This window comes from Pseudomyrmex gracilis, unplaced genomic scaffold (genome assembly GCF_002006095.1).
Source record: "Pseudomyrmex gracilis isolate BER0280 unplaced genomic scaffold, ASM200609v1 scaffold_190, whole genome shotgun sequence".
NCBI lineage: Eukaryota > Metazoa > Arthropoda > Insecta > Hymenoptera > Formicidae > Pseudomyrmex > Pseudomyrmex gracilis.
In genome coordinates this window covers 1,435-26,875 of record NW_018020774.1, presented here as the reverse complement: position 1 = coordinate 26,875, position 25,441 = coordinate 1,435, and the positions used below count along the sequence as shown (strand labels likewise).

The window sequence follows — 25,441 nt, the reverse complement described above, 5'->3', positions numbered from 1 at the left end:
TGGAAATGTAAGGAATAGTTCTTTTTCTCTTTAGGACTATAAAGTAAATGCTGAAGCAGCAAAACGCGAATTGGATGGTTCAATGCGCAAGGGTCGTACATTAAAAGTGCGATTTGCTCCTAACTCATCTACAATCAAAGTAAAGAATCTTACACCTTGGACATCTAATGAACTTCTTGAGAGAGCTTTCAGTGTGTTCGGCGAAATTGAACGCGCGATAGTTAAAGTCGATGAACGAGGTAAAACTACTGGCGAGGGAATTGTTGAATTTTGTCGAAAGTCGTCGGCTCAAGTGGCTCTGAGGAAATGTACAGAAGGATGCTATTTTATTACAGCGTAAGTAATTAAACATTTTCGATTATTTTCTAGATAAATCCCCGATGCCACGCTTGTTTGATGTATTTTATTCTGCAAGTGCCAATAACAAATATTGGGGAATAGGAAATAGTAGTTTCATATAGGAAACATAGTGGATAAATTTCATTATCACTATGTGCAGACAAATGAAACACAAAATTTCTTAATTAAAAACTTACATTTTAAAAGACAAAAATTTAAAATTATATAGTTTATATTACACAAGTTTTTGTTTTATTGCAGTTCTCTTCGACCAGTTGTTGTGGAACTGTTTGAACAACAAGATGACGTAGATGGCTATCCTGATAAGAGTTTGCCACGCAAAAATCCCGAATTTTTCAAAGCTCGTGACATAGGACCTCGTTTTGCGCAGATAGGTAGTTTCGAACACGAATATGGAACAAGATGGAAACAGTTGCACGAATTATATAAACAAAAAGAAGAGGCACTTAAACGAGAAATGGCAATGGAAGAAGAAAAGCTAGAGGCTCAAATGGAATTTGCTAGATATGAACATGAAACGGAACTTCTGAGAGAACGTATGTATTCTAATATTATCGCATAAAATTTGTAGCTTTATAATATTCTAAATAATCACATTTACATTAAAGAACTACGTATGCGCGAAGCTGATCGTGAAAGGCAAAAGAGAGAATGGGAAATGAAAGAACGACAAGCCGAAGAACAGAGGACCCGTGAAGAAGAGTTGAGACGACGTCAGCAAGAAGAAATGACCATACGTATTAGAAGACAAGAAGAAGAATTGCATAGACGTCAACAAGAAAACAATTTGTTTATGCAGGTAAGATACAGAAGCAAAAGTAATTGTGTGTAAGAAATATATATAGAACATAATATATAGAAAACTTTATGTATTTTGTGATATCTTTTGTGCGATAAAAAAACTTTTATTTATTATTACATACAACTGTATAATGTAACATGATTATACCAATTACCGTTTGATATATTATGATATGAACAATGGCTGCATAACTTTATGATGAAATAACAATATTATTATTAGATAAATATCAAACATTGTATGTTTTTTCTTTTTATATTTTTTTTATATTCCAGGAACAGGCAATCCGTAGTGGAAAAAGTTATGATTCTGTCGCTAGCACTGATCGTGATGGATATGGCCAACCTGATGGTGAGTAATATAATTTTTGTAAAACAACTTGATATACCTATGTGTGTACAAATGAAACTTCTGTTTATTTTGCAATGTTTTATATGATTTTACACATATAAAGTGTCTGAAACTTTTAGTGTGAAACTTTTTAGTGATTTCGGCCTCTTAGGGCCGAATCACAGACTCTTGCATAATGCATAACGCTTAACACTTGAGAGAATTAACCAATCACAGCCTTCTAGAACGAGAAGTGGAGATGAAAATGGAAGACTGAATTGGTTGATTTTCTTATATCTAATAAGTTATGCATTATGCAAAAGTTTGTGCTTCGGTTCATAAGCCATAATTTGAGCCATGTGGTGACGTCACTTTCGTTCGTGAGACTTTTATCACTTTACACTAAATTCAAATCGAGAAGAGAATCTTACTGCGCATACGAGAAGAAAACCGGCCAAAGTAGAGATAAAGGTTGCGCGCGAGATTGGCGGGATACCCACTGACGAGTCAATGACTGTAAAGTGGAAGGGGGGGGGGGCTTTCTGGTAGAAAAGATGCGCGAAATAAACGAGTTTTCGTTCATCCGGTTTCTCTTTTCGATTTGGAACATATATGTAATACACTCCTATATACATGAGGTGCGTTCGCTTTGGACGCTTACACGCTTTGAACATCAGTCTATCTTTGTTCTATATTTAAAGAGCAGTGAAGAGATTCAAAACGCATAGGCGCGAATATATCTATGCTAGCAAGAGACTCAATCTCTCTCATTCTAAAGAAGAGTGGAGGAATAATAAAAGACGAGACTCTTGAGAAAAGCCAAACGATTGGCCACATATATTTACCTAAGTTTGGTCACGATCTTTATTTGTCCAAGCTAACGAGTTTTAATGTAAATGTAATATATTCTTACATTTTAATAAAAATGGTTTTTTATTTTTACAGGTGGAAGCAGCATGGCAGTGGTAACGTATCATTTATATATTGTCTCGTTTATATAATATTTTTATTACACAATATTCAGTTTGTTTAAATCAATTTTTTTTTAAATTTTCGAATATAGGATAGATAGGACCTTGTTATTTTTTTCAGTCCAAACGGCAATTTAGAAAAAAGTTAAAAGTAGAGTGACTATGACTCTCATCATAGCGCGAAAAGTTATAATTTATATATGTGAGAATAATTGCACTTACGATATACCATGAAACCTTTCTTTTCTGAACAACTGGAATAACTAATGACATTCTCTTTTCTGTCATCCTTCCACTCTCAACAGCATATGCGCAAAATAAAAATACAACATATACTCTGTTTAAGAGAATATTCTCAGAGCATATAAAAAATCCGTCCGTTTCGCGCACATCCTCTATCAGGAAGTATAGGACTTGTAGTAAATAGAAAGAGAATATATCGACGCGCGCGAGCTATGATCAATCCAAAGGACAGAAGTATCTTTCTGTCCTGTTCAATGACTATTCTTCTTCATGTCTACACTCCGCCAATCAAAATTTTGATATGCCCCGCCACATGTTTATACTGTTCAAAATCGAGAAGAGATTTTACTCGATGCATAGAGGAAAAAGCAGTGGCTAAAAAAACTATAAAGTGAGAGAACTTTCTAATAGGGAAGATGCGCAAAACAGACGAGTTTTTGTCTATACGATTTCTCTTTTCGATTTAAATTCAGTATATATCTGATGCTTTTTAGTTGACGATACAAATCGGACATAGGAGTCATTTTGTTCTTATTCAATATTCAGTGAGAAGCAAAGACAGAATGACTTGTGTCGACTTGTGTTGCCAACTGGAAAGCATCCATCGTTTTTATTAATTTTTACAAAAAGATTTGTTGCTATATACATATATAAAAGAGATTGTATCAATTTTTCATAAAATGGTTCGATATTACATTTTGTGTAATCGTGACAAAACAGGATCTTACTACAAGTAAGTGAATGTATTATACAGCTTTTAAGTGTTTTTCTTCTTCAATATCACAGTTCGTCGTAGTTACTTCATATTTTAAAAGATTAGAGAGAACTCAATAATAATTAAAACACCGCGTCTCACTTGACACATGCGCAAAAACCAAGAAAAAAATCACCGAGTAGGACAGAAATATATCTTCTGTCTCTCAGATGTTGCTCACTACTCATTGTTTGCATAATAAGCTATTCCTGTTCCATACTATAAATTCTATGCCAGAAAGTCCCTCCACTTCACAGCCATTGGCTGCCAGCGTGCAACGCTATCCTCACTTTGTTCGTTTTCCTTCCGTTCGTTCGTACTTCCTTTATGCACAAACTGAGGATATTCTCTCTTTAAACAAAGTATAGAAAGCAGAAATGAGCATGTAACATAACCTCCAACTATATGTATGATTCATATTTGTTGTCGCAAAGTAGAAAAAAAAAAAAAAAAAAAAAAAAACAGCAGGAGAAGTTCAGAAAAGAAGCATCAAAGATAAAAGTAACGAGGTCCTATTGTAGTGCAATTTTGAAATATATCCTAATGCGTGTATCACACACTGTATTTCTTACAGTGAAATATTACTTTTTGCATGATAAGATGCCGCTATTTGTGCGCTATATACGCACCATAAAGTTAAAAAAAATTAAAAGAAACTCTTGTACCCTCAACTGAGCATGCTCTTCAATATAAGCAGAGTTATAATGTCTGCAAAAGTTGATAAGTTCGTTATCTTTGCTTTTAATTGATATGAATTTATTGAAATATAAAAATCGGTGTTTGATAATAGTAACATGTGGAGGAATCAATGATTGTGCACAATATATTAGACTGACAATACATCTTTATTACATATGTGGGATGTTAATACTTTCACAGAGTGAAATTTAATTATATATAAATGGATTTTCATTAATCAGCATTAAAAATCTGTAAATAGCCACTTCTACTCTATCCAACTGACATATTTTTGTCTGTACATTGATGATACGCTTTCGTTCTTGCATCTTCAAAAGTTGCATGAATAACTCATATGACTCTGCTCCCTTTCTAAGGTGCGAAATCTTTTATTAAAAGATAAACAAACGAAAATACAAACAGCGTGATTCACGACGTGAATTTTAGTGCAATATTAGAGCAAAGTTAATGACTCGTAATTTGATTTACATAGCAGAAGTACTCTGCTAGTTATCTATTAAAGCTGCTAGTAAACATCAAAGCTAAAAAATAACGGTGATAATGAGCATTACCGTTAATTGATCTCGACATGTATGTGTAACAACTGGCTTTGGTATAACAATTACTACTGGCGATTTAGGGAAACACTTATAGAAAATACTCTTAGGTAATATTTCTGATCCTTTAATTGACTTATGATTATGCCACATGTGGCTTATTATATTGAGATTTATATCTATATATGGACTCTTATACCTCCTGAAACTGAAAGAAGAGATTAGACTTTTAAATATAACTGCCACACTGGTCTCTCCACATGATTGCAGACAGGATGCTCTGTAGCCTATTAGTTAAGATCAATTTTGTTTACTATGGAACTTAAAAATATTTATAAGTATACATATACATATATATACATATATATGTATATATATATATAAAAACACAGTAGTAATTGCAAGGTTGTTCTATCATCGGAACTGTTGTTAGAATATGTTCGCGCAACTAGATATCTACTATTTCTTATGGGAAGGTATTATACTTTTGAGAACTATTTTGAAAGCAAGTTTTACAAATTTGTTTTTCGTAAATGAAAATATTTAAATCCATTAGGTTAGGTTTTATATACATGTTTAATGATTTTTATAAAAAATTATATTTTTACCCCTTATATACGATCCTAAACATACAACAGAAACATTATTTATTAAGATTCCTTGATACTTCTGCGGCTATTTTAGATTGGTGATATCAAAAGTTAGGAAAATACGCAAAACCTTTGTGCATCTTTATGTGAAAATAAGAGATTATTTTTATACAAACGTACGTAAAATCAATAAATAAAGCGGTAAAATATACCGGAAACTCAAAAATAAAAGAGAGTCTTCTGGTTCGTAACGGAAATTCCAAAATCCAATTTAAGAGGATGCTGAAACGACGGCCGAACTTCGATTCAGCTGTCGTTCAGCTGCTTTCAATAGATAGCGCTCTCTAATCGGATAAATGACATGATAGAGACGAGGATAAACGTATGTGTTTCTCCGACAGTTTTGCTAAAACTGCACTATCACATTTTCTCTTCTTACAAGTTTCACAATTCTTTTCTAAAACACTAAAAATATTTGTTTATATTACTAGAATGGCCTGGAAAAAATTTCTTGTGATTCGTACCGCCAATTTTTTATACGAAGTGAAAATGTTGTCTACGTGGCAACAGTCTATAAACCGCTTTTTTGTTTTTCTTGTTGATTTTTGTCCAGGCCATATTTGAGCATATTCTTTTTTATTCCGGAGAAGCGTTTTTCATTTTGATCAATAGATACAGAATAAGTTGTGCAAAAAACATGTTGGTAAAACAGGACGATTCAGCATCTTAATTGAGAGTTTCGTCAATACTGAGTCAATTGTCCGGTACAAATTGCTCGACTTAAATTCGATTTTGAGATATCGGAAACTCTTCTTTCGGCTCAACAACAAAATCTCGATTAAAGAATTAATCGAAACGTGAACTTGTCACAGATTTTGCAGTTGCCGAATTATGCTTTGATTTTGCATTTCTTACATTAAATCACACTCTAAACAAAGTTTCCGATATATTTTACAGGTATACTTTATCGAGAAAATTGCTTGATTTATGATCGTTAAATACAGTAGTTCCCTGCTAACGGTCCGAATTTTTCCCTCGTTATTGTGCCGCGAGTCATCCCCACCAATTCCTAGAAGTTCTTCGCCGAGGCTTCGCGTAAATTAATGGGGATGACTCCGCGGCGGTCGAGCCAATCAGAGATAACAGCCGGCAATTCTCGGAACAATACCTCCCTCGACATTGTCCGCTCGCGGAATCGAGGAAGGAACAATGTTAACGAGGAACTACTGTATTTTTATTTCCACACAAAATCGAAATAATGTTTCGGCATGTTTTTAAGCCGCTTCAAGCTGTTTTTTTTTTTTTATAGACGTGAGTTATTCATTATGCTTACACTTTTTGCACTTTATTTCTTTATGTTTATATAAAAATATATGAACATACATATTTATCTTATTTTAAGTGCAAAAAGCAACGCAAAAAACCTCGTGCTATTTATGCCTATTAGTTCTCGCGTCGACACCACCGTCACTATTGTCAAATCAAACTTGATGCTCAGGTATCGACGAGCCTTAAACAGAGCGTGTTACAAAAATCTTGTTCACACTGTTTTAAAAACCGCTACTCTTTTGCTGATCTCTAACACTAACGATTCAGGGTTTATTTTAATCCATACACGCATATATTACAGTTATATATAGTTAGAAATAATAAAATAAATTATAGTCGCAATGTTTAATAAAATAGCGGTTAAAATAACATACAAACTTTTTTACAATTTTTTTTTACTTTGCAAAAAAATTCTTTAAAATTTTAGAAAATAATAATCTTATGTTTAACTACAGGTTTAGTATCCAGATAGCCAACTGAGTGCAAGTTGTTGGCAACTTGCCACAAATATTACTCATAATTTTTCAGCAATGTAACAAAAGGGTGTATTCTCTTTTCAGTACGTTCTTGCCAGCAACAGTTTTTAAAATATAATAACAGCAAGTTCCCAACAACTCATCGGCAATAAAAATCATTGCTCACATATTTTTCACATATTGCTGACTCACTTGTCATAAACATTGGCTACAACAATTGATTGACAATAAAACTCAGCATATTGATATTGAATTGACAAAAACATTTTTGTTGCATTGAATAAAAACAACACAACAGCAATTGGCAAGCAACTTAATCTATACAATGATTTGCTTTATATTGAGTTTTCACATTTGACTATCTTGGGGTAGTTAGCCACAGATGTTATAAATATTTTGATTCAAAGTCGATCGATTGTTTCAGAAGTTTTTGAGAAAAGCCTAGGACAAATTTAAAAAACATGGTGTAGAAAAAAAACAAGTTTAAAGTTTTGCAAAATACTAGTTCTGTATGTCGTGTTCAAGTCATGAAAACACTAAAAACTTGTTCGAGTTTCATCAAATCACTTTAAGAACTTATTCTTAAGATTATAAAGATAAAATATGTATATATATATATATATATATACATATGTACATATACATATATATGCATATAAAAATACGAAGATATTAAAAAATGGATTTTTTTGATTCACTAAAAGAACACCCTTATAGAATACTCTTGTAAGAGATATAATATATGATAAAGAACCGATGAATAAATTTTATTCACCAGATTATGTGCCATTTGTTAAATATTTGAGAAGATTTGTTATTCGTAAATGTAAACCTCTTACACTATATTCGCAGTATGTCATTTGAAATTTGTAATTTGTCGTTATTTTTAGTTTGATCCGTTACTTCGGTCAGTTTCGACAAATATATTCCGCACTGTAGATGTTTAGTCAGTTGAGAACTCGCTACGAATAAGCACGAAGCATAATATAATCAGAAATGAAGTGATAATTCGCGTCCTTTGAGTTTCGTCAAAAAAACCACACAGCTAGCGAATTAATGTGAATGATGAATCGATAAATTTGTCGATTCATCATTCACATCGATCACATGTCGACGAATGTTCTTCCTAACCTATTTAACATTATACAAGTTGTAAATTACAAATAGTTTTTACGACGCTTTAGAACCATAAAAATGTTGGGCAAGCAAACATTACTTAATAAAGAAAAATAACAATAGGCCAATCTAGCGCACAGAACAACCTCGCGATTGCTACTACAATACTACGTATACCCAGCAAACAATTTGGTTGTGAGATGTCGCGATTTTGTCGCCAACCGCCAACGAAATTTGTAGACCAAATCCATATCCATCTGTGTCCTCTTTAGAATATGATTTGGTGATCATGTTGCGTTCTTTGTTTCTGTGTGTTAACAGCTTTGGCAACACTAAAGCATGTTGCCATATTGTAGCGTTTTTGCACACAGTTTCCGTTGCCAAGGTCTGCGCAGTCAGAAATTGTTTGCTGGGTAATAACTTTTTGCAACAAGTGATGGAAAGAGAAATAATATGACAAAGAATTTTGGGTTTTTTTTCACATTAGTTCCATAGTAACTTACATATTGACCAAAAAATGCCCAACTAGACTTTTAGAAAAATATAAGACTTATTATCATTATTATTAAGACTTCCAAAGAAATTTTAAACCATGCAAATATTTTGCAGAATTTCTAGCTAGGCAGATTCCTAAAACTTATTTATTCTTCAATTCCATAAATTATCTTGTACATTTTTGTGTATGTATTTTAGTGCGCGTTTATATAATCTCTGTTTTGAAAAATTCTATATTTATATTATTTGACATATTTATATTATTGATACATTTTTAAAACATGAGCACTGATAGAAAGAAGTTTGCTTAAAGACATTGATCACGTTTCTTTGGTGCTTGTGTTCAAAACTTCAAAAATGTAAAACAATTATTACTTTATTCAAAGTTATCTCTTTATTGTGTAATACATAAAACTTATTCATCATGCTACTAAACTATTGTTTTACTTCTCTATGGGACAATTATATCTGGTGGTGTTACTTAAATTACAGGATAAATTTATGCAATTTTTACGCAACATTATAGCACATTGTATAAACTGTATAAATATTCTATACACACATATATATCCTACAAAATACTTATTTTACTAAATTTTTCTATAATTGGACATGAGGTATTATTATAGATATTATTTATGTTATGTGTTTATAAGTATAAAAATACATAGAAGTTATTTTTATTTACGATTATAATGTTTAAAGTGAGAGATTTTTGTATTTACTTACTTACTCATTCTTACACACACAAATTTATAAAAAAAATTTCTAAGATAATACAATTTTAGAAAAAGACTATGTATTTTAGAAAAACACTAATTTTTTTTCACCAGTCAAGTTATTTTTTAAATTATGTTTTATAACTCTTAATTACTTAACGAACAAATTGTAACATTTGTGTAATCAGTGTTACAATTTTCAAGTTTCTACTTTTTAGGTCGTTGTAATTAAAAATAGAAACGAAATATTAAAATTCAAAAATCCGCACAATAAAAACGATTACTTGGAAATATATATTAGGTGGCTCATAACAGAAATTTTGTGTTGTCTGTCTAGATTGGGCATTCTCTTGGTCTAATTTATATTCAATTGACAAAAATCTTAATTCGCGCCAAAGAAAAGAGTAATATTAAGAGCAACATTTAGTGCAGTTTGTTGACATAAATGCATAATTAGCAATCTAACATTGTGTTTTCCCCTTTCTTTTCTATGTGATTTGACGAAAATTGACGATGACCTGTGCTGCTGTCAAACATGGATGGTCACCCTGAACCGTATGAAATGTACTTTTGGTACTTCCGCAAATCATGCGCCTACGCGTATCGTGCGTTCTGATGTGTGAACAACATTCTCATCATTACGATAAAACTCGGGTTTTCCTATACAATTCGCATTTTTTGCGTATTTTCATAGGACCCGAAATCATTTATGGATGCGTACAACAATATGGAACGCGGTAATCGAGGGGGTTATAATGACGATCGCGGACAAATAATGGATTTGATGGATATGAGAGTTGATATGAGTAGTATGGGTAATCGCGGAGGTAGCAGTGGTAGCGGACGTTGGCAAGGAAACGACCGAAATCGTCCGGACGATTATCCTAACAAACGACGACGATATTAAATGTTTACTATACAAAAATTCATTTATTCGAGTGTTTGAAGTAACACTAAAAATTTGTCCTTTATTCGCATTTTTGTGTTACTTATCCACTTCGATAATTAAAGAGGAAATGTATGAAGGAGTACTTTAGACGGTAGAATATTCTTTATGTGAGAATGATGAAATGTAGAATCTATCGGTACACTTCAAAAACTTTGCGAAAGAACAATGAGGATTTGACGAGATACACGAAATTGTGTTTACTCTGACAGAACCTTGTATTCTTTAGACAACATTTTCTTTTCAATATATGTTTTAACGATAGAATATCGATTAAATTGTTGAGATTATAAAGAAAAGTAACGCTGTTTGTTAATTTTGAAACTTCTGTTTCCAATTATTACTTTTTATTTATGAGAAAATAATTACAGTATATTTTATACATATCTGACTTTTATTTCAAAATATCATTTTCAATTTATAAGTTCAGTCTTAAAAGTATAAAAATCGTAAACTTCGAGTATTACTTAATAATATATATTACATTTATAGTCTAGATTCAATTTACTTGTATGATAATAATCTTATGATTACGAATATAACATTTATATGTATTTAGTGTGTAGCATTTGTAAAATTTACTTATAAAACTAACAGAATTTGAAAATAATAGCAAAAGTATCACAAACTTACTTCATATACATTCAAGTATCTCATATTTTATATATCGCGACAATGATATATATAAATATAAAAGGAAATTGTTTAAAGTCATTATTTTACTTACAATGATCTTGAAAAATTTAAATATTACAATTAACACATTGCGTACTTTGTTTTTCTCTTACAATATCGTGTTCTTTCCGAAAGTTATTACTTCATGAACTTTAATATGTACTTTGACATTTAATCGGTCTATTGATGAAAATATATATTTTAATCAGTAACAAAATTTAATTACTCGATGAAGCTAAGTTATATTGCTAATAACTACATTTGCTTTATGATTTGATAGTGAAAATAATTTGTGCAAGTGATCACAGACGTCACAACTCAAATTGATGTTAACGATTTTGCACTATCCTCTAATAATCTTTCAAAAGCAAGAGGATTTGCACTAATATTTTTTCCCGTATCCTAAAAATTAATATTATATTATCACGTAGGTATACTTTGCATCATAAAAAATTATATGCAAAATTCTTATTTTGAAATATTTATCAACTTTTTAGATTAAGATATACTATATATACAACTTACTACCTGCAAATATATTCGGTACTTTGTGAAAAATCTTAACTGCGTGATTTTCAAAATAAAGATATATAACATACATAGAGATTTGTATATCTTTGTTACTGATATTTATGTTGTGCACATCAATCTTGAAATATAAAAAATATAATTATATTACTTGCTGAAATATAAAAATCTTTTCCGACTGTAATTTTACTTTTAGTTCACGACACTTTACTTCAGTTAACGACATATATATTCTCTATCTCTATTTATTTATCTATTTTGACATAAAAAATAATTGACAAGATAAAATTATTTTTATTAAAACATTTCTGATAAATAAGTTGTAGGTGTTTTCAGAAGTTAAAAAGACTTGAAGAATTTTGAACGGTGCTTTTTTGTTGTTTCTTTTACATATTACAGTATTATCTGGTTTGATCATTACTAGTTTTTATGATTACTTTTTTTTTTTTTAATTTAGAGAATTGTTTAAAACTATAATATCAAATGTACAATTTAAAACTGTAACAAATAAAAAAATTGTGCTAAAAAGATAGCTGTAAAAGTTTATAAAACTTAAGACATCTTATAGACAATATTTCAAACCAGTTAAAATTATTTATGTAAATATATATTATATATATATATATTTACATATATACACACAATATACATATTGTATACGATATTATGATTCGAATTTTGTATCAATACACTTTATTCTATTTGTGACGGTAATACTAAATATTGCCTTAAGTTTTTTTTACAATCTTTTAGTATAAATATTGATTAACATATTTTTTTCATCGTGAAAAATCTTTTACATTCCAGTGATTACTAACGACACATAAATATTCTTTTTTAACTGAATGTATTTAATCAAGAGTCTTTTAACGGAGAAGAGACTGCAATCACAAGATAGACTTACTTACTCAAAACTGCTAGTCAAAGAACTACGTGTTAACGAGGTGAGTAGATTTTGTAAAACTGTTATTATGCATAAAAGTATCTCTACTTAATCTTCGGAAAGTAGGAATATTATAAATACTAGCAAAACTGATAAAGTAATCATTTTTTAGCCACATAACTCTTTAGTTGCATTTCATTTGAAAAGTGTTTGGTTTATACCCAAAATGAAAATAGCTGATTAATAGGGAAAGCTTATGCAAAACAATATAAATTTTACTCATTTTGTGAAACAATAATTTAAACGACTGATTATTTAAGTTTATTAAAATGATAGACAGCTTTCCTTTCCATTGGCATGTCACAAGTATTTCGCGATCTATCGAAGTGTCTTTATATAATAATAGAAACACTGACGTGCCGTGCAAAAAAGTTATCTTGCGTTACTTACGAGGCAAGTTGACATATGCTACGGGACAAAGCGGCAACACACATACACACAGAGTCTTCTCTTTGGTGCTTTTTTTCTTTAGATTTAGAAGAATAGATAATAAAAACAATATTAAGTATCACTCATTCTATTTTATTCCGTCTCAAAGTTTTAAATAAAAAATAAAAAATATATTTCATTTACTTATCTAAATAAGTAAGAGTATTAACAAAAACATATATATGTGTTTATATTGATTGTATTTTTTTAATAGTTATCACACATTAGTCACCTTTTATATATCCTAGTTTTACATATATTCGACTTAATTATTTAATTCTCACTAGTTACTGTTTTGCAAAATACCATATCTTATGACTTTAGAAGACTTTATATTAAGCAATACAAGAATATGTGTGTGCTTATTTCCAGCAAAACAAATTAATATAAAATTTCGAGATGTTAGAGAAGTCATTTGTTCATAAACTTTTTTCTGGTAAATACTATGCATTTTAGGTCACATCCCATCGATTTTGTCGCGCTTTAGATATGTTGCAGGGCAGATCGTATTGAGTAATTTCGTACAAAATTTTTGTGGAAAATGCCTTTGGTTTGGGTAAGGAGTAAGCTTCGACCCCGGCAAGGGAGTGGCTTTACCTCTTCCCCTTCATTTCCTCCGAAAAACCAACGTACACACTTTCAACATGAAGCGACATTTCATCGGAACCTATGCAATGAAGAAATAAGAAACTACTTCCGCGATTAAATGTCGCTTCACGTCGAAAGTGTGCGCGTGGTTTTTTCAGGGGAGAGAGTGCAGAGGGGCCAAGCCCTCCTCTGCCTACACGCTTACAACACGAACAAAAAAAACATAAAAAAGATAGTTTTGTTAAGAAGTCGCATGTTTAGAGCTCTTGATAAACTGCGAGAAATAGTGAAACGGACTCTTGACAAATTTATGAATGATCTCGTAGGTAATTCAATTTGAATTACCTTGTAGCTTTGTTTACATTCCTCTCAGCACATCAGTTCAACATATATACATAAACTTTACTGCAATATTAGCTCATAATATCTAGATTAAAAAGCATTAAAATTCTGAAAAATTGTCACATCTCCTAAATCAAAGCCGTCTGCCAAAAAATTTTTATATATAATTACTTGGTATGACCCGCCTTACAAACATATCTGAAGCGGTGAGGTGTGACCTAAAACGCATATTTACTTTTTTTCTTTTTATATTACAAAATATATTTTCGTAAAATTCTGAAAAACAAAAAATGTCTATAATAAGAGATAAAAAGAAGAACGGGTAAGACTTTCGTCTAACGCGGTTCCGATATAACGCGATTTACAAATTGCAGTAAAATTGAGTCTTGAGTTTTTTCATTGTGTGCAATTACGCGTGCCTCATATAACGCGATGTATGTAACGCGGCATTTTTGTGGAACGGAATATCCGCGTTATACCAGGGCTATCTGTATACGAAATCAGACGTGAAGTATGTTTAAAAAACATATAACTGGTAATATAAAACATAACTAACCTTTATTTACGTTTTGATCACGTGTTCTTGGTCTTTCTCAATATCTAAGGTGAAGACAAAAAAGAAACCAATCTGTGAGTATTGTTACAAAGAACTGACAACAGTATAAACGAAAAGTACTTTTATTTTAGTCGTTAAAAACAATTTAGTCTTCTTATAGAAAATTATAGAGAATACTATAAGTGAATTTATCAAGCACAATAAATAGCAATAAATGCTCTCCTCAAAAACCTAAAAAAATTTGCGTTTTAAAGTTACAATTATATGTACGATTATATATAGGGAGAGTGACGAGACGATGAAAATATGGACTCGACTTTGAAATGATAAAAATACGAACTCAACTATCGAATGACCTTTACAAGGCCAGGTCAATGTGATCGATGTTTTCTTAAGTGAAACCTCTAATTTCGTATGAGATATTTTTGTAGTTTTGTCGAAAGATTTTCAAAACACTACCTACTTGTGTCTTTTGCGTAATCCATTCCGAAGTTTCTTCACTCAAAATTATCTCTCTTTTTTTTCTTTACTATTCTTCTTCTTTTTCCCTTTATCTTACAATAATTAGATATTTTTTGCCGTTACTGCAAAAAAAATGCTCAAAATGAGCATCGTTTATTTTTATTTTGAGCATCTTCTGCAGTAACGGGAAAACATATCTAATTATTGTAATGTAAAGGGAAGGAAAAAAAAATGATAAAGAGAGAAAAAAAGAATTTTTATTGAAAAAACACACGTAAAATCGGCTCTTTTTAGAGCCGATGATGTACAAATCCGACCGAGAAATCTTCCTGCTGTGTACATTTGCGAATTAATTAACATTACGATGAATTAAAATATCGGCGATATGTCAACTTCAAAGCTTCCTATTTTAGGGAAATGGCTTATGCAAAAGACACAAGATAGTGTTTTGGAAACGTCTTGACAACGGACTACAAAAATATCCCATAAAAAATTGGAAGTTCCATTTAGGAAAACATCGATCACATTGATCTGTCCTTGAAAAGATCACTCAAGGTCAAATCCATATTTTTATCATCTGTCTTCCCTAATATCTTACTTTTTTCTGAGACGTTTTTCCATCCAAAGATTGGGTCAGACTTTAGAGATATCCTGTATGTAAAAACCATGTAATGCCAACTTTTCCGTAGTACCAGCTTTCAGTCTTCTTTATATAGTTTTATCAGAAATGGTTGGGAAAAAAACAGTTCTATCATGGAAATTAACAGCAATTTGAATCTATATTACTGTATATATATGACAAGAATACTGTGAATATTATACGTACAGTAGAACTACGGTAATTTCGAGCATTTTAATTTCGATTTCTTTATGTGTGGGCGAGTCAATAGGTTTCCCTACTAGTGATGATTTTCCGATCTTGAGTGACTGCGCAACTCGTAGAACGCGCATCTATTCTTACTCGAAGAGTCCAAGAGAAAGAGAATTTCAAGCAAAGAACAAAAGATATATTATCTCTTGTTGTCAGTTAGCAGTCGCTAATTGGAAAAAAAAAAAAATAATAATAATTTTGAATTCTAGAAAGATTCGCGTTCAAAATTACCGGAATTTTACTGTATGTACAAATGAGTATGAGTCTATCCGATCGATTTTCGAGAGTGTGTTATATATGTCTTTCTTAACGAAACAGTTGCTTTTTGACATATATATGACATGTATGTTTTGCAACTAAAGAGTTAATTAGCTATTAAATTATTAATTACTATTTGACAAATAGTGTTATTATCGCTTCTCTCTATTAGAAATTATATAAAACATACGTGTTGTATAAAACATACCGTTACTTTGTGATAATTAAAAAATTATATTTGCTGTTACAGGTGATTGGAATATATGTGATAACAAACGTATAATTAATATTCACCTAAATAATCATATCTCATAAAATTGTTTGATTTTGACCTGCGTGTTTATCATAATAATTCAGTTAAAAAATCGTTTATATTTTAAAATAATTACAGCGTTCACTAGCCTAGACAGTATTTCTTCTCACCTATGACAACCGAAATATTTGGACACATTTTAACAGAAGGTTGTCTAGGTTTAGCAATTTAAATCTGGGCTGTGATATATAAGTTTATGTATAATTAAACAAGAAGTTTAACAAGTTCCGACTTTGTACCATTGTGATTGATAAGAAATCTATCTATCACCGAATTATTTATGTTGATTTTTTGATAAACAGTGTCTTATAAAGATAAGAATAAAATTTACGAGATAAAAGATGAGCGCGATGTTTACGTCTTTGTAAAAAAAGAAATGTTTTACCACGCAGAAATATCCTATCTCATATGAAAGTAATTATTAATAATGGACTAAACGTGTATTATACAATTATATATAGCTTTATTATATACAGTGTCTGGAATTGTTTGACACAAAGTGTGTGAAATAGGTTGAGTCTATTTTAACAGAGAAAAATCACGTACCATATTGCAAACTTTTGCAGTGGTTATTAATTAATACAAGGCAGTGAGCGTATGAGACATGATTAACTAAACTTTTGTTCGCGCTGCATCACATTGGATTGAAAACTGCGTTGAAAACGAATACTTCTCAGTATTATCATTTCTGAAAGTCAAGTTTCGTAGTTCGAAAATGATTTCTAAAAAAATCATCTCTCAATTTCCGTCCTTTACACTTATTGATCTTTGATGTTTAAGAAGAATGTATTCCTAAACAGTTGGAGATACTACTACGTTATTTTCGTCCCTAAATTCGGGCAAACTCTTTCCGCTCTATTTCACACTCACCCTTCAAAACAATCTTTTAAAAATCTTTGAAACTTATTTACAGATGTATCGAATGGTAGATCTCGAGTATAATTGTCACATCATTGATTTCTGATATAACTGTTTATATTCACGTAGTATTAAGCTCACTAATGACGAAACAACAGACGAAATAACACTATATTTCTGGACATTATTGGCGCTTTCGACAATATGAGACCCATTCTTCTACATATCTTAGAACAAATAGAATATCCAAGCAAGAAAAGTAATTTCGTTAGTTCTGTGATTTCAAACCTCAATCTGTGATAGATTATTTTGCTGGCAGTTTCGTTAGTATCTCTGTCAAAGATCTCTTTCAGAGCTCTGTTTCTCAGCTCAGTTCTTTTTACGCTCTATATCTTTTTTTGTAGATCAGAGAACACTAACATTAATGTTCTCCGAGTTAAAATCCTGATATACGCGGACAATATGGCATTATATCGTTTTGATCACTCTGAGAGGCGTTGCAAACCATTGCAACTCAATTATTAAACATTGCTCTATCCGATCTTGATAATCTTCCTTTTTCAAGACCTGACCTAGATTTTATAAATTTTTCCTAATTAGTCATCTTATTGCTCTTTCTCGTTGAACTTACTATAGAATACTAAATGTATTATTTGCGAACAACGCACACGCGTTTGTGTCTACGAGGTTTTAATCTTCAACTTTGTTGGCAACTGAAATTTTTGGGAGTCTTCCTTGATCACATAGTTTATCGTGGAAAAAACACGGGGTCTTCGAAACCCGTAGCACAGTTCTATCTCGTGTTTCTTATTAACGTGTTGGAGCACTTGCAAGTAGCAGATAGGAAACTCACTTTTATTCTCGGGTCATAGTCTCTATAAGGAATTAATTAGGTAGTCCTAGACTGGCAAAGTGTTACTGCTCTCGCGCCGAAAAACTGACTAAATTAATTGTCTACTTGCTGGTCTTGAAATTTTGAGCATAACAAAAAATCATTCTCGCTTGTCTCGCTCGACATTAATAGTGAGATGCCAGTTACCCTCAGATGGAAGCTCTTAATAAAACGGTATGTATGTAAAATAGTAGCTCTCGAACCACCCTTTCAACTAGTTTCTACAGCAGATAACTGAGCAAGATGAGAGAAATAAATTAATTTAGTCTCTTTGAATACTTATTATGGAATAAGAAACATTCTTGGTCAAATTGAAACTTGTACCAGCTTTCTTGCTTTCGATTTCAGCGTCAGATTTACACAGTGCCCGATCGATATCACACCTCTGGATACGAAATTCAACTTTCGTCTAAAGTCTAGGCTATTAAGGATTTCACACGAAGAAATTTTGACCACGTGACATGCGGAAGGCTTTCGTCACGATATTCACGACTCGTCGAAGGTTAGTTTTGCAGTTTACTGCAATAAATAGACTCAAAGATCTTCCGCTGTATCAATAATCGCGCCTCTATATATTTAATGCAGAAATACAAGTCATCTGGACGGCCATAGAACGTGAGTATCTACTTTTCTCACTCACTCTTATCTCAATGTTTAATTACATCTCTTTTAGTGTACCGTGATGTGTTTAAATTCTTTGGAGAAATTCGGGAGAAATCTAATCTACAGCTACCTACTAGACCAAGTAAACATAAAAAAAAAAATTCAGTTTTAAGCGGGTTTCTACTCACAATGGAATGTTCGGAAAGAAGTGTGCGGATGACTCGACTAAAAGTGCCTTAGATCCGCTGAATTCACTATCTTTAATCACTTGTCAATTGAGATCATTATTTACGTCTATTTCGTAATGATATATAAAAAAAAGAAAATAACTTCTGATAGAAAGCACAAAGGAAGAAGCTACTTATCTCGCAAACGAGAAGACGTTCTCAGAGTTTAACGTATACTTTTCTCAAATCTTCTTTGACCGAGACAAGAAATTAATCTAATCTCCAGAATTCGCACTTGTTACGTGAAAGTCAACGTCTATTCAACAGCCTAAAACATCGTCGATTCTCTCTTCCGCTTTTCTGACAGATTACAGAAGACACTGAAATACGTTTCTTTTTTTGTGTTCCTAGATCACTGAATTTTCGGTTATACTCCTGATTAAAACTCGTTCTACAATGGTTTTGGAATTTCGGGCTCCCGATAGATGTTTGCAAAATGCAGCCTTTTTCTTCTCGTGCGGGGACGCGTATCACGTCTCCTTCACAAGTTTACTATCAACGACACTCAACTTCGTTAACTCTGAAGTTTTCTGTTTCTGTAACTTTTATAATCATACATTATTAATACAACTCTACATTTTATATCTTCTTTCACTTTATTCCTTCTCTTGTAAAAGCTTGAACCGAAAATTAACGTTTTATATCCATTTAAAAAACTAACGTAAAAACTTACGACGATACCACGTTCAACTTTGTTTCCGCGGCATTCACGTAATTCGCAGATATTTAAAATTTGCGCGCGATCATTCGCACAGCCTTTACAGTGCAAATTTGCATAATTAATCATATTTGCACACACAAAGAGATCATCCTATGTCGGAAACTCACGTAGGTTGTTTTCCACACACTCAATAACCTATTACAACACTAACAATTTTCTTTAAAATTGTTCACAGAAATAATGTAATTTTACATTTTGAAAACACGCGCACACATACACTTAACGTAATATCATTTTATCTACGTCAAACAAACGTCATTAGTGGTAACAAAAATCAAGATAACAAGAAAAGACTAATATAAGTATTTTAACATTTTTAACATTCTTAATATCTATATGTATTCTTATATGATCATTCTTATATATATATCTTGTATTTTTTAATATTTTCTCGCAAATAAACGTAATAAATAGTGTAGATTTTTCCTTAATATTTATAACACAATGATATAAACACTTTACTATCCATAATGTTGTTGAAACATGAACATTTCATGATTTCTATAATAGTATAAATTTCATTGACGTATGAAGATTTTTGTGACCGATTGTATATTATTATATTACATGCAAAATAAAACTTGTATATTATATGCTAATATAAAACTTGTAAAAAAAATAAACTACATGTATAAGAGATATGTTAACGCGCGCATATGCCAATATTTTACGTCAAGTTTCATTCTTTTTGTTACGTGTTAATTTTGTAATTTAAGATATATATATCCAGATATATATATATCTATCCATTATACATGCTATATACCGGGTGTCCCAAAATTGGTGCAACACCTCTCGCAGACAGGTAGAAAGAGTAAAACTGAGTCGATAAGTCCTATACCATTTTGCTAGATTCGCAATAGTTGCCGAAATCTTAATTAAAAAAGATCCGCGAATAAGCGTGCATCGAGCTATCTTCCGCGCGTAGGACAGCCCGGCGCGCTTTGCACGATTACATTTTAATATGTATATGTTACAGTATATGCTGTTATATTAGCTCCTCCCATATGTTGCTACGGATAACACCATAAGCACGCGAACCGCACCCGGTTGTCTTACGCGCGTAAGACAGCCCGATGCATGCTTATTCGCTCTAATCTATATTAATTAAGATCTCGGTAACTATTGCGAATCTAGCAAAATGGTATGGGATTTTTGGACTCACAAGAAAACCTCGCAAAGTGTCACAATCTGATCTTAATGAAACTGTGTGTACATTTAGATGGCATAAATAGATGACTTTTAAAAATATCAGTTGATGCTAAAAACGGTTTTAAGGTTTTACTTAAATTTTTTTTTTTTAATATTATTAACATAGATAAATAGAGGTAATTTTATTATAAAACTTTTGTATGAAACAGTTTTTTATATCTTCAATAGTTTTTGAGATCATGAAAAAAGCTAAAAATCGCTTGATAGGTGTTAAGGATAATTTCACCCCTTAAAACCGTTTTTTTTTTAGCATCAACTGATATTTTGAAAAGTCATTTGTTTATGTCATCTAAATGCAAACAAAGTTTCAGTAAGATCAGATTGTGATGAGATTTGCGAAGTTCCCTTGTCAGTTTTACTTCTTCTATCTGTCTACAAAAGATGTTACACCAATTCTGAGACACCCTGTATATGTATATGTTTACATATTAATATATGTCTTTACATTGCAGTTGTACGTATATTTAGTGATTAAAAAATTTGTATAAAAACAAAAATCTCATCTGAAAACGGCGTTGTTATCATATTTATCGTATTTATTATATATTGTATGTTTTCAGATTAACGCATCAGCTGGCTGAATAAATGCACAGAAGTAAACATATAGGTACATTTTATCTTTTACCAAAAAAATATACAATTTCCTATATATAGATTCTTGAAAAAATGTCGAGAAAGCGCGTTGCAATCAGAATCTGTATACACAATATGCGTTTTTGTAATGCAATTTTGTCTATGTTTGATGTTTTTTTTTTTTTTGAATATGTAAGTCAATTTGTAATTTTTTCTTTATTTATCGAGGCTACGTTTTCTTGATTAAAATTGCACGATACCACGCTTTATTCCGGAATTATGTGATAGAAAACAAGTCGCAACATGTTGATTAAGTTTGAAAAGTTTTACATATAAATATAAAAAAAAGTGTTTTGCATTTTATAATAAAATTATTTTTTAATTTACAGTTTGATATCTCGATTGCTCAGAATACGGAGACAACATAACGTTTGTATATTTTTACTACCATAACGTTACTACTTTTGATACTTTATTTGCGAAGAGAGATATCTGCACAAAAAAATAAACGAAAAACAATGTAAATTAATACAGTGTCTCTGGAATACTTCAATTTTAAAGGTGAGGACATTTAATGCATTTGTATTAAAAGTAAATAATTATGTTACTAGTTTATAGTATATTTTTTATAGCGTATTTGAATATTTAAATTTAACTCGTTCGCTACCCCACGCGTCACATATATGTGACTCGCCGGTTTGTTTCGAAAGATTTCGGCATGATCACATAATAGTACATAGAGTATAAAGTATCGGTCGAGAAACGCTTGGTCTGAGGAAACGGTTTTTTTTTTTTTTTTTGAACAGACCGCGGTATAGCGAACGTGTTAACACTGCGAAAAATTTGATCAAAACTTTACACATGATGATACTCTTTCGGGTCTGAAGTCTGATGACAAAACCCAATTCCAACGTGTATACTTTTTTACTGAAAAACAAACCTTGAATTATAAATTGCTATATGATTAATATAAATGTACTAAAAATTACGTTATGTTACATGTCTTTTCTAGAAGAGCAGAAAAATAAAACCCAATCTACGGAAAATCATATGGAGAACACTCACATAGAACACTCTAGCACTCGGGTGACGACATGTATAGTTGCTGGGTATGTTTGTTTTTTATCTACTAAATACTCTAGTTTTAACGAATTTAATTGCGCTTTGATTATCTATATGTAAATTGATTGCTAGTGTCCATGCGGTTATAGCTTAACAGAAAGACTGCAGTGACAACAGCCGAAAACCTTTGATTCAGCGCAATCCAAGATCCTCGAGGTACAAGGTACGCGATTAGAGAAAGAGCGCATTAAGAATGAACAAGATATGTGACATCTTCAGTCTATACCGAAAAGGATACGAAATAAACTACTTCCTAAATAAACGCAGAGATATCTTAGTAAACAAAGGGCGAAATGAAATAGTGGTATTTGCGCAAAGGTAAATATGCATGTTAGATTACATCAATCTCACCGATTTCGTCGCGCTTTGGATATGTTGCAGGGCAAGTCATTCCGAGTAATTATTTACAAAAATTTCGCGGGGGACGACTTTGGTTCAGCACATATGACAATTTAAAGTTTCTTAAGACAAAAAATTGGTTATCAGCAGCATCTCACAGCAAAAGATATCCTCTCATGTCGACGAACTCGACCAATTTTTGCTTCAGAATCGGCCGATCATAAGCAATATGGTGATGGATGAGAAGAAACAAGGATTACCTGGATTTACCTGGATATAGCGCACACAGTTGTCACTATCACGGATAAGAATACACACTGTTTTTCTCACTCGATGTTACGTGTCGCCGCAAAACATTACAAGCGTATTTTTGGAAAAATTTGACGAGTTTCTATTCCACGTAACAAGATATAAAAGACATAAAACGAATAAGCCAGAACACATCTCTGGCCGAGCTCGGGATGGACTCTATGATGACAGTAGAGATCAGACAATGTCGCGCACAGGACTCGATGACATCGGAGAAGTGTAAAACCGACGAAGAAAGATTCAACACTTTAACAAAATACTTTTCGGCATAAAATTCAACACTCTCGCTAGCAAATTTAAAGATATTGTACAATATATAAACATTTAGTTATCACGAAGAAGTACGAAGTTTCTACCGTACCGCGTATCAAATCTCCAGTAATATCGTTAAAACCTACAATTCCTTCGGCATCTGAAGCCGAAGAAAATTACGGTTTGCACAAGGTATTTCTCGAAAGTTGATTTCAATCAATGATTTATATTATATGAGAATTGTCAATATTATATCGGAGTTTATAGATAAGAAAACAATTATTTTTCTCTTGTAGATAACATCCGACGTCACGATACAGTATGTCGAGGGAAGCCACAAGACAATTTTAAGAAATCCTGTAAGAAAATGTAATTTCTGAAACATCATTTGAATATGAATAAATAACATTGACACAATGCTTGTCAAATACCAAATAAATCTGATGTTCTGCGTTTGGTTAAAGTGTGTTAAACACGAGTACACTGTTTGTTATTTTTTGGTAAATATTGACAATAACGGACCAACCTCCGATCAACTCGAGCTTCACATGTTGTCAAGGACAGTGTTCCGAGTGACACGCAAAAAGTTTTATCCGTTGTTCGTTGTTTATTCAAAAAGTTACTAACAAAAAAAGTTTTTTATATATAAAGTCTTATTTTTCGATTCAATATACATTTTCTTCGTGTGTAAGTGCGTAGGGAGGGGAGAATTACGCTTCGCCGCAGGAAAAGAGGCTACGCCAAAAATCCTAGACACTTGTCTCAAAATCTCTAAACGCAACTATATAGCAGGTTCAAACGTCTCAAATTATTTTCAGTTTCTTCATAGAGCTTACGCTCACGGAATGGCAGCGCAAGAAGGATCGACAAAGAGAGATACATTTTTCTGTTTCAATTGCGGGCACTTCTTATAGAAGAGAATAACAGAGAACACGGAGTGGGAAAGCCACAGTTGAGACAGAATATATCTGTCTCTCTGTTGCTCCTCGCGCGGCCCTCTCTATGGTTAGCATATAGGCACGGCCTCCATTAGTATAAGCTTTATGAGTTTCCCCTAAATTCTAGGTACTTTTCCAAAAACACTATAAACTCAATTTTCAGTTTTCCCCACATTCTAGGGACTTTTCCAAAAATCCCCAAACGCAATATATCGCGGAGTCAAAAGTCTCAAATCAATAGCGATTTCTTCTAGATTCTAGAGACCTTTTTAAAAAAAATCTCTAAACGCAATATATTGCAAATTTAAACGTTTAAGGTCAAAATAAGTGATTAAAACGAACGAAATAAGTAATAAGTAATCAAAATAAGTGATTAAAAAGAACGAAAGTTAAGTTTATAAGTTTTAAAATATTCTAAAATATGTCGCGCGGATTTTAGGTAAACTTTACTATCAAAAATCGAAGTTTTAATACTGATTTTGTTTATATACGGAACGGAATTTGCGGTTTTAATTATAATAGTAATATTCGCGTATTTTTTACGCAAAAACAGTCTCGCAACTTTTGCGAGAGTCACTCCGCTTAGCAATGCGAAGTATCTTGCTCCGTTACTTTGACGAAGCATCAGTTTGCAATTTCTTTGCGAAATTTGTTTATCGAAAACGGAACGGATCGAAAAAGCAAAGTCAAAAACATATTTAAAAATTCGATATCTACACATTCTAAATTTAAATTAAAGTGAAGTAAAACGCGTAATTAAAATTTTTACGTAAAACTTTTCGTACGCGTAATTTATTTTCTTTTACGGGATGGATTCTAGCAATAATACTTAATCGCGTATATTCAAAAAATCAAAACTAGAAATCGCGGTAGTAGTAAGACGCTAATTGTAAGTCGTTAAAATTAAAGAAATATCTGCTAATTATATTCTTTCCCGATATATATTTCCGATAGAATGTCTCTAAAATTTCTAACTTTATTGTAAAATTCTCGCGAAAAAAAAATGTATTCTTTAATCAATATTAATAGATAATTAACAAAAATTGAAAAAGTGGCAAAAGTTT

General features: G+C 31.7%; 1 protein-coding gene across 7 annotated transcripts in view; it reads left to right on the top strand.

Moving 5' to 3' along the window:
* Positions 1 to 23,856, top strand: part of LOC109858147 (hrp65 protein-like) — a 28,563-nt gene extending 4,707 nt beyond the window's left edge. The window contains exons 4-16 of one of the 7 annotated variants that reach the window (XR_002250582.1): positions 35 to 336; positions 601 to 896; positions 969 to 1,159; positions 1,438 to 1,513; positions 2,438 to 2,457; positions 18,430 to 18,583; positions 18,667 to 18,696; positions 21,405 to 21,451; positions 21,807 to 21,978; positions 22,430 to 22,526; positions 22,612 to 22,857; positions 23,087 to 23,631; positions 23,736 to 23,856. Coding sequence is in view for 1 of the 7 variants with exons in the window: in XM_020435129.1 (XP_020290718.1) it covers positions 35 to 336; positions 601 to 896; positions 969 to 1,159; positions 1,438 to 1,513; positions 2,438 to 2,457; positions 10,115 to 10,327 (1,098 nt within the window). In the remaining 6 variants the exon portion in view is untranslated. Of the gene's footprint in view, positions 1 to 34; positions 337 to 600; positions 897 to 968; positions 1,160 to 1,437; positions 1,514 to 2,437; positions 2,458 to 10,114; positions 10,751 to 18,429; positions 18,697 to 21,404; positions 21,452 to 21,806; positions 21,979 to 22,429; positions 22,527 to 22,611; positions 22,858 to 23,086; positions 23,632 to 23,735 lie in introns of those variants that run through there. The other 6 variants (XR_002250581.1, XR_002250584.1, XR_002250583.1 and 3 more) reach the window with 6 other exon arrangements.
* Positions 23,857 to 25,441: the final 1,585 nt, after the last annotated feature.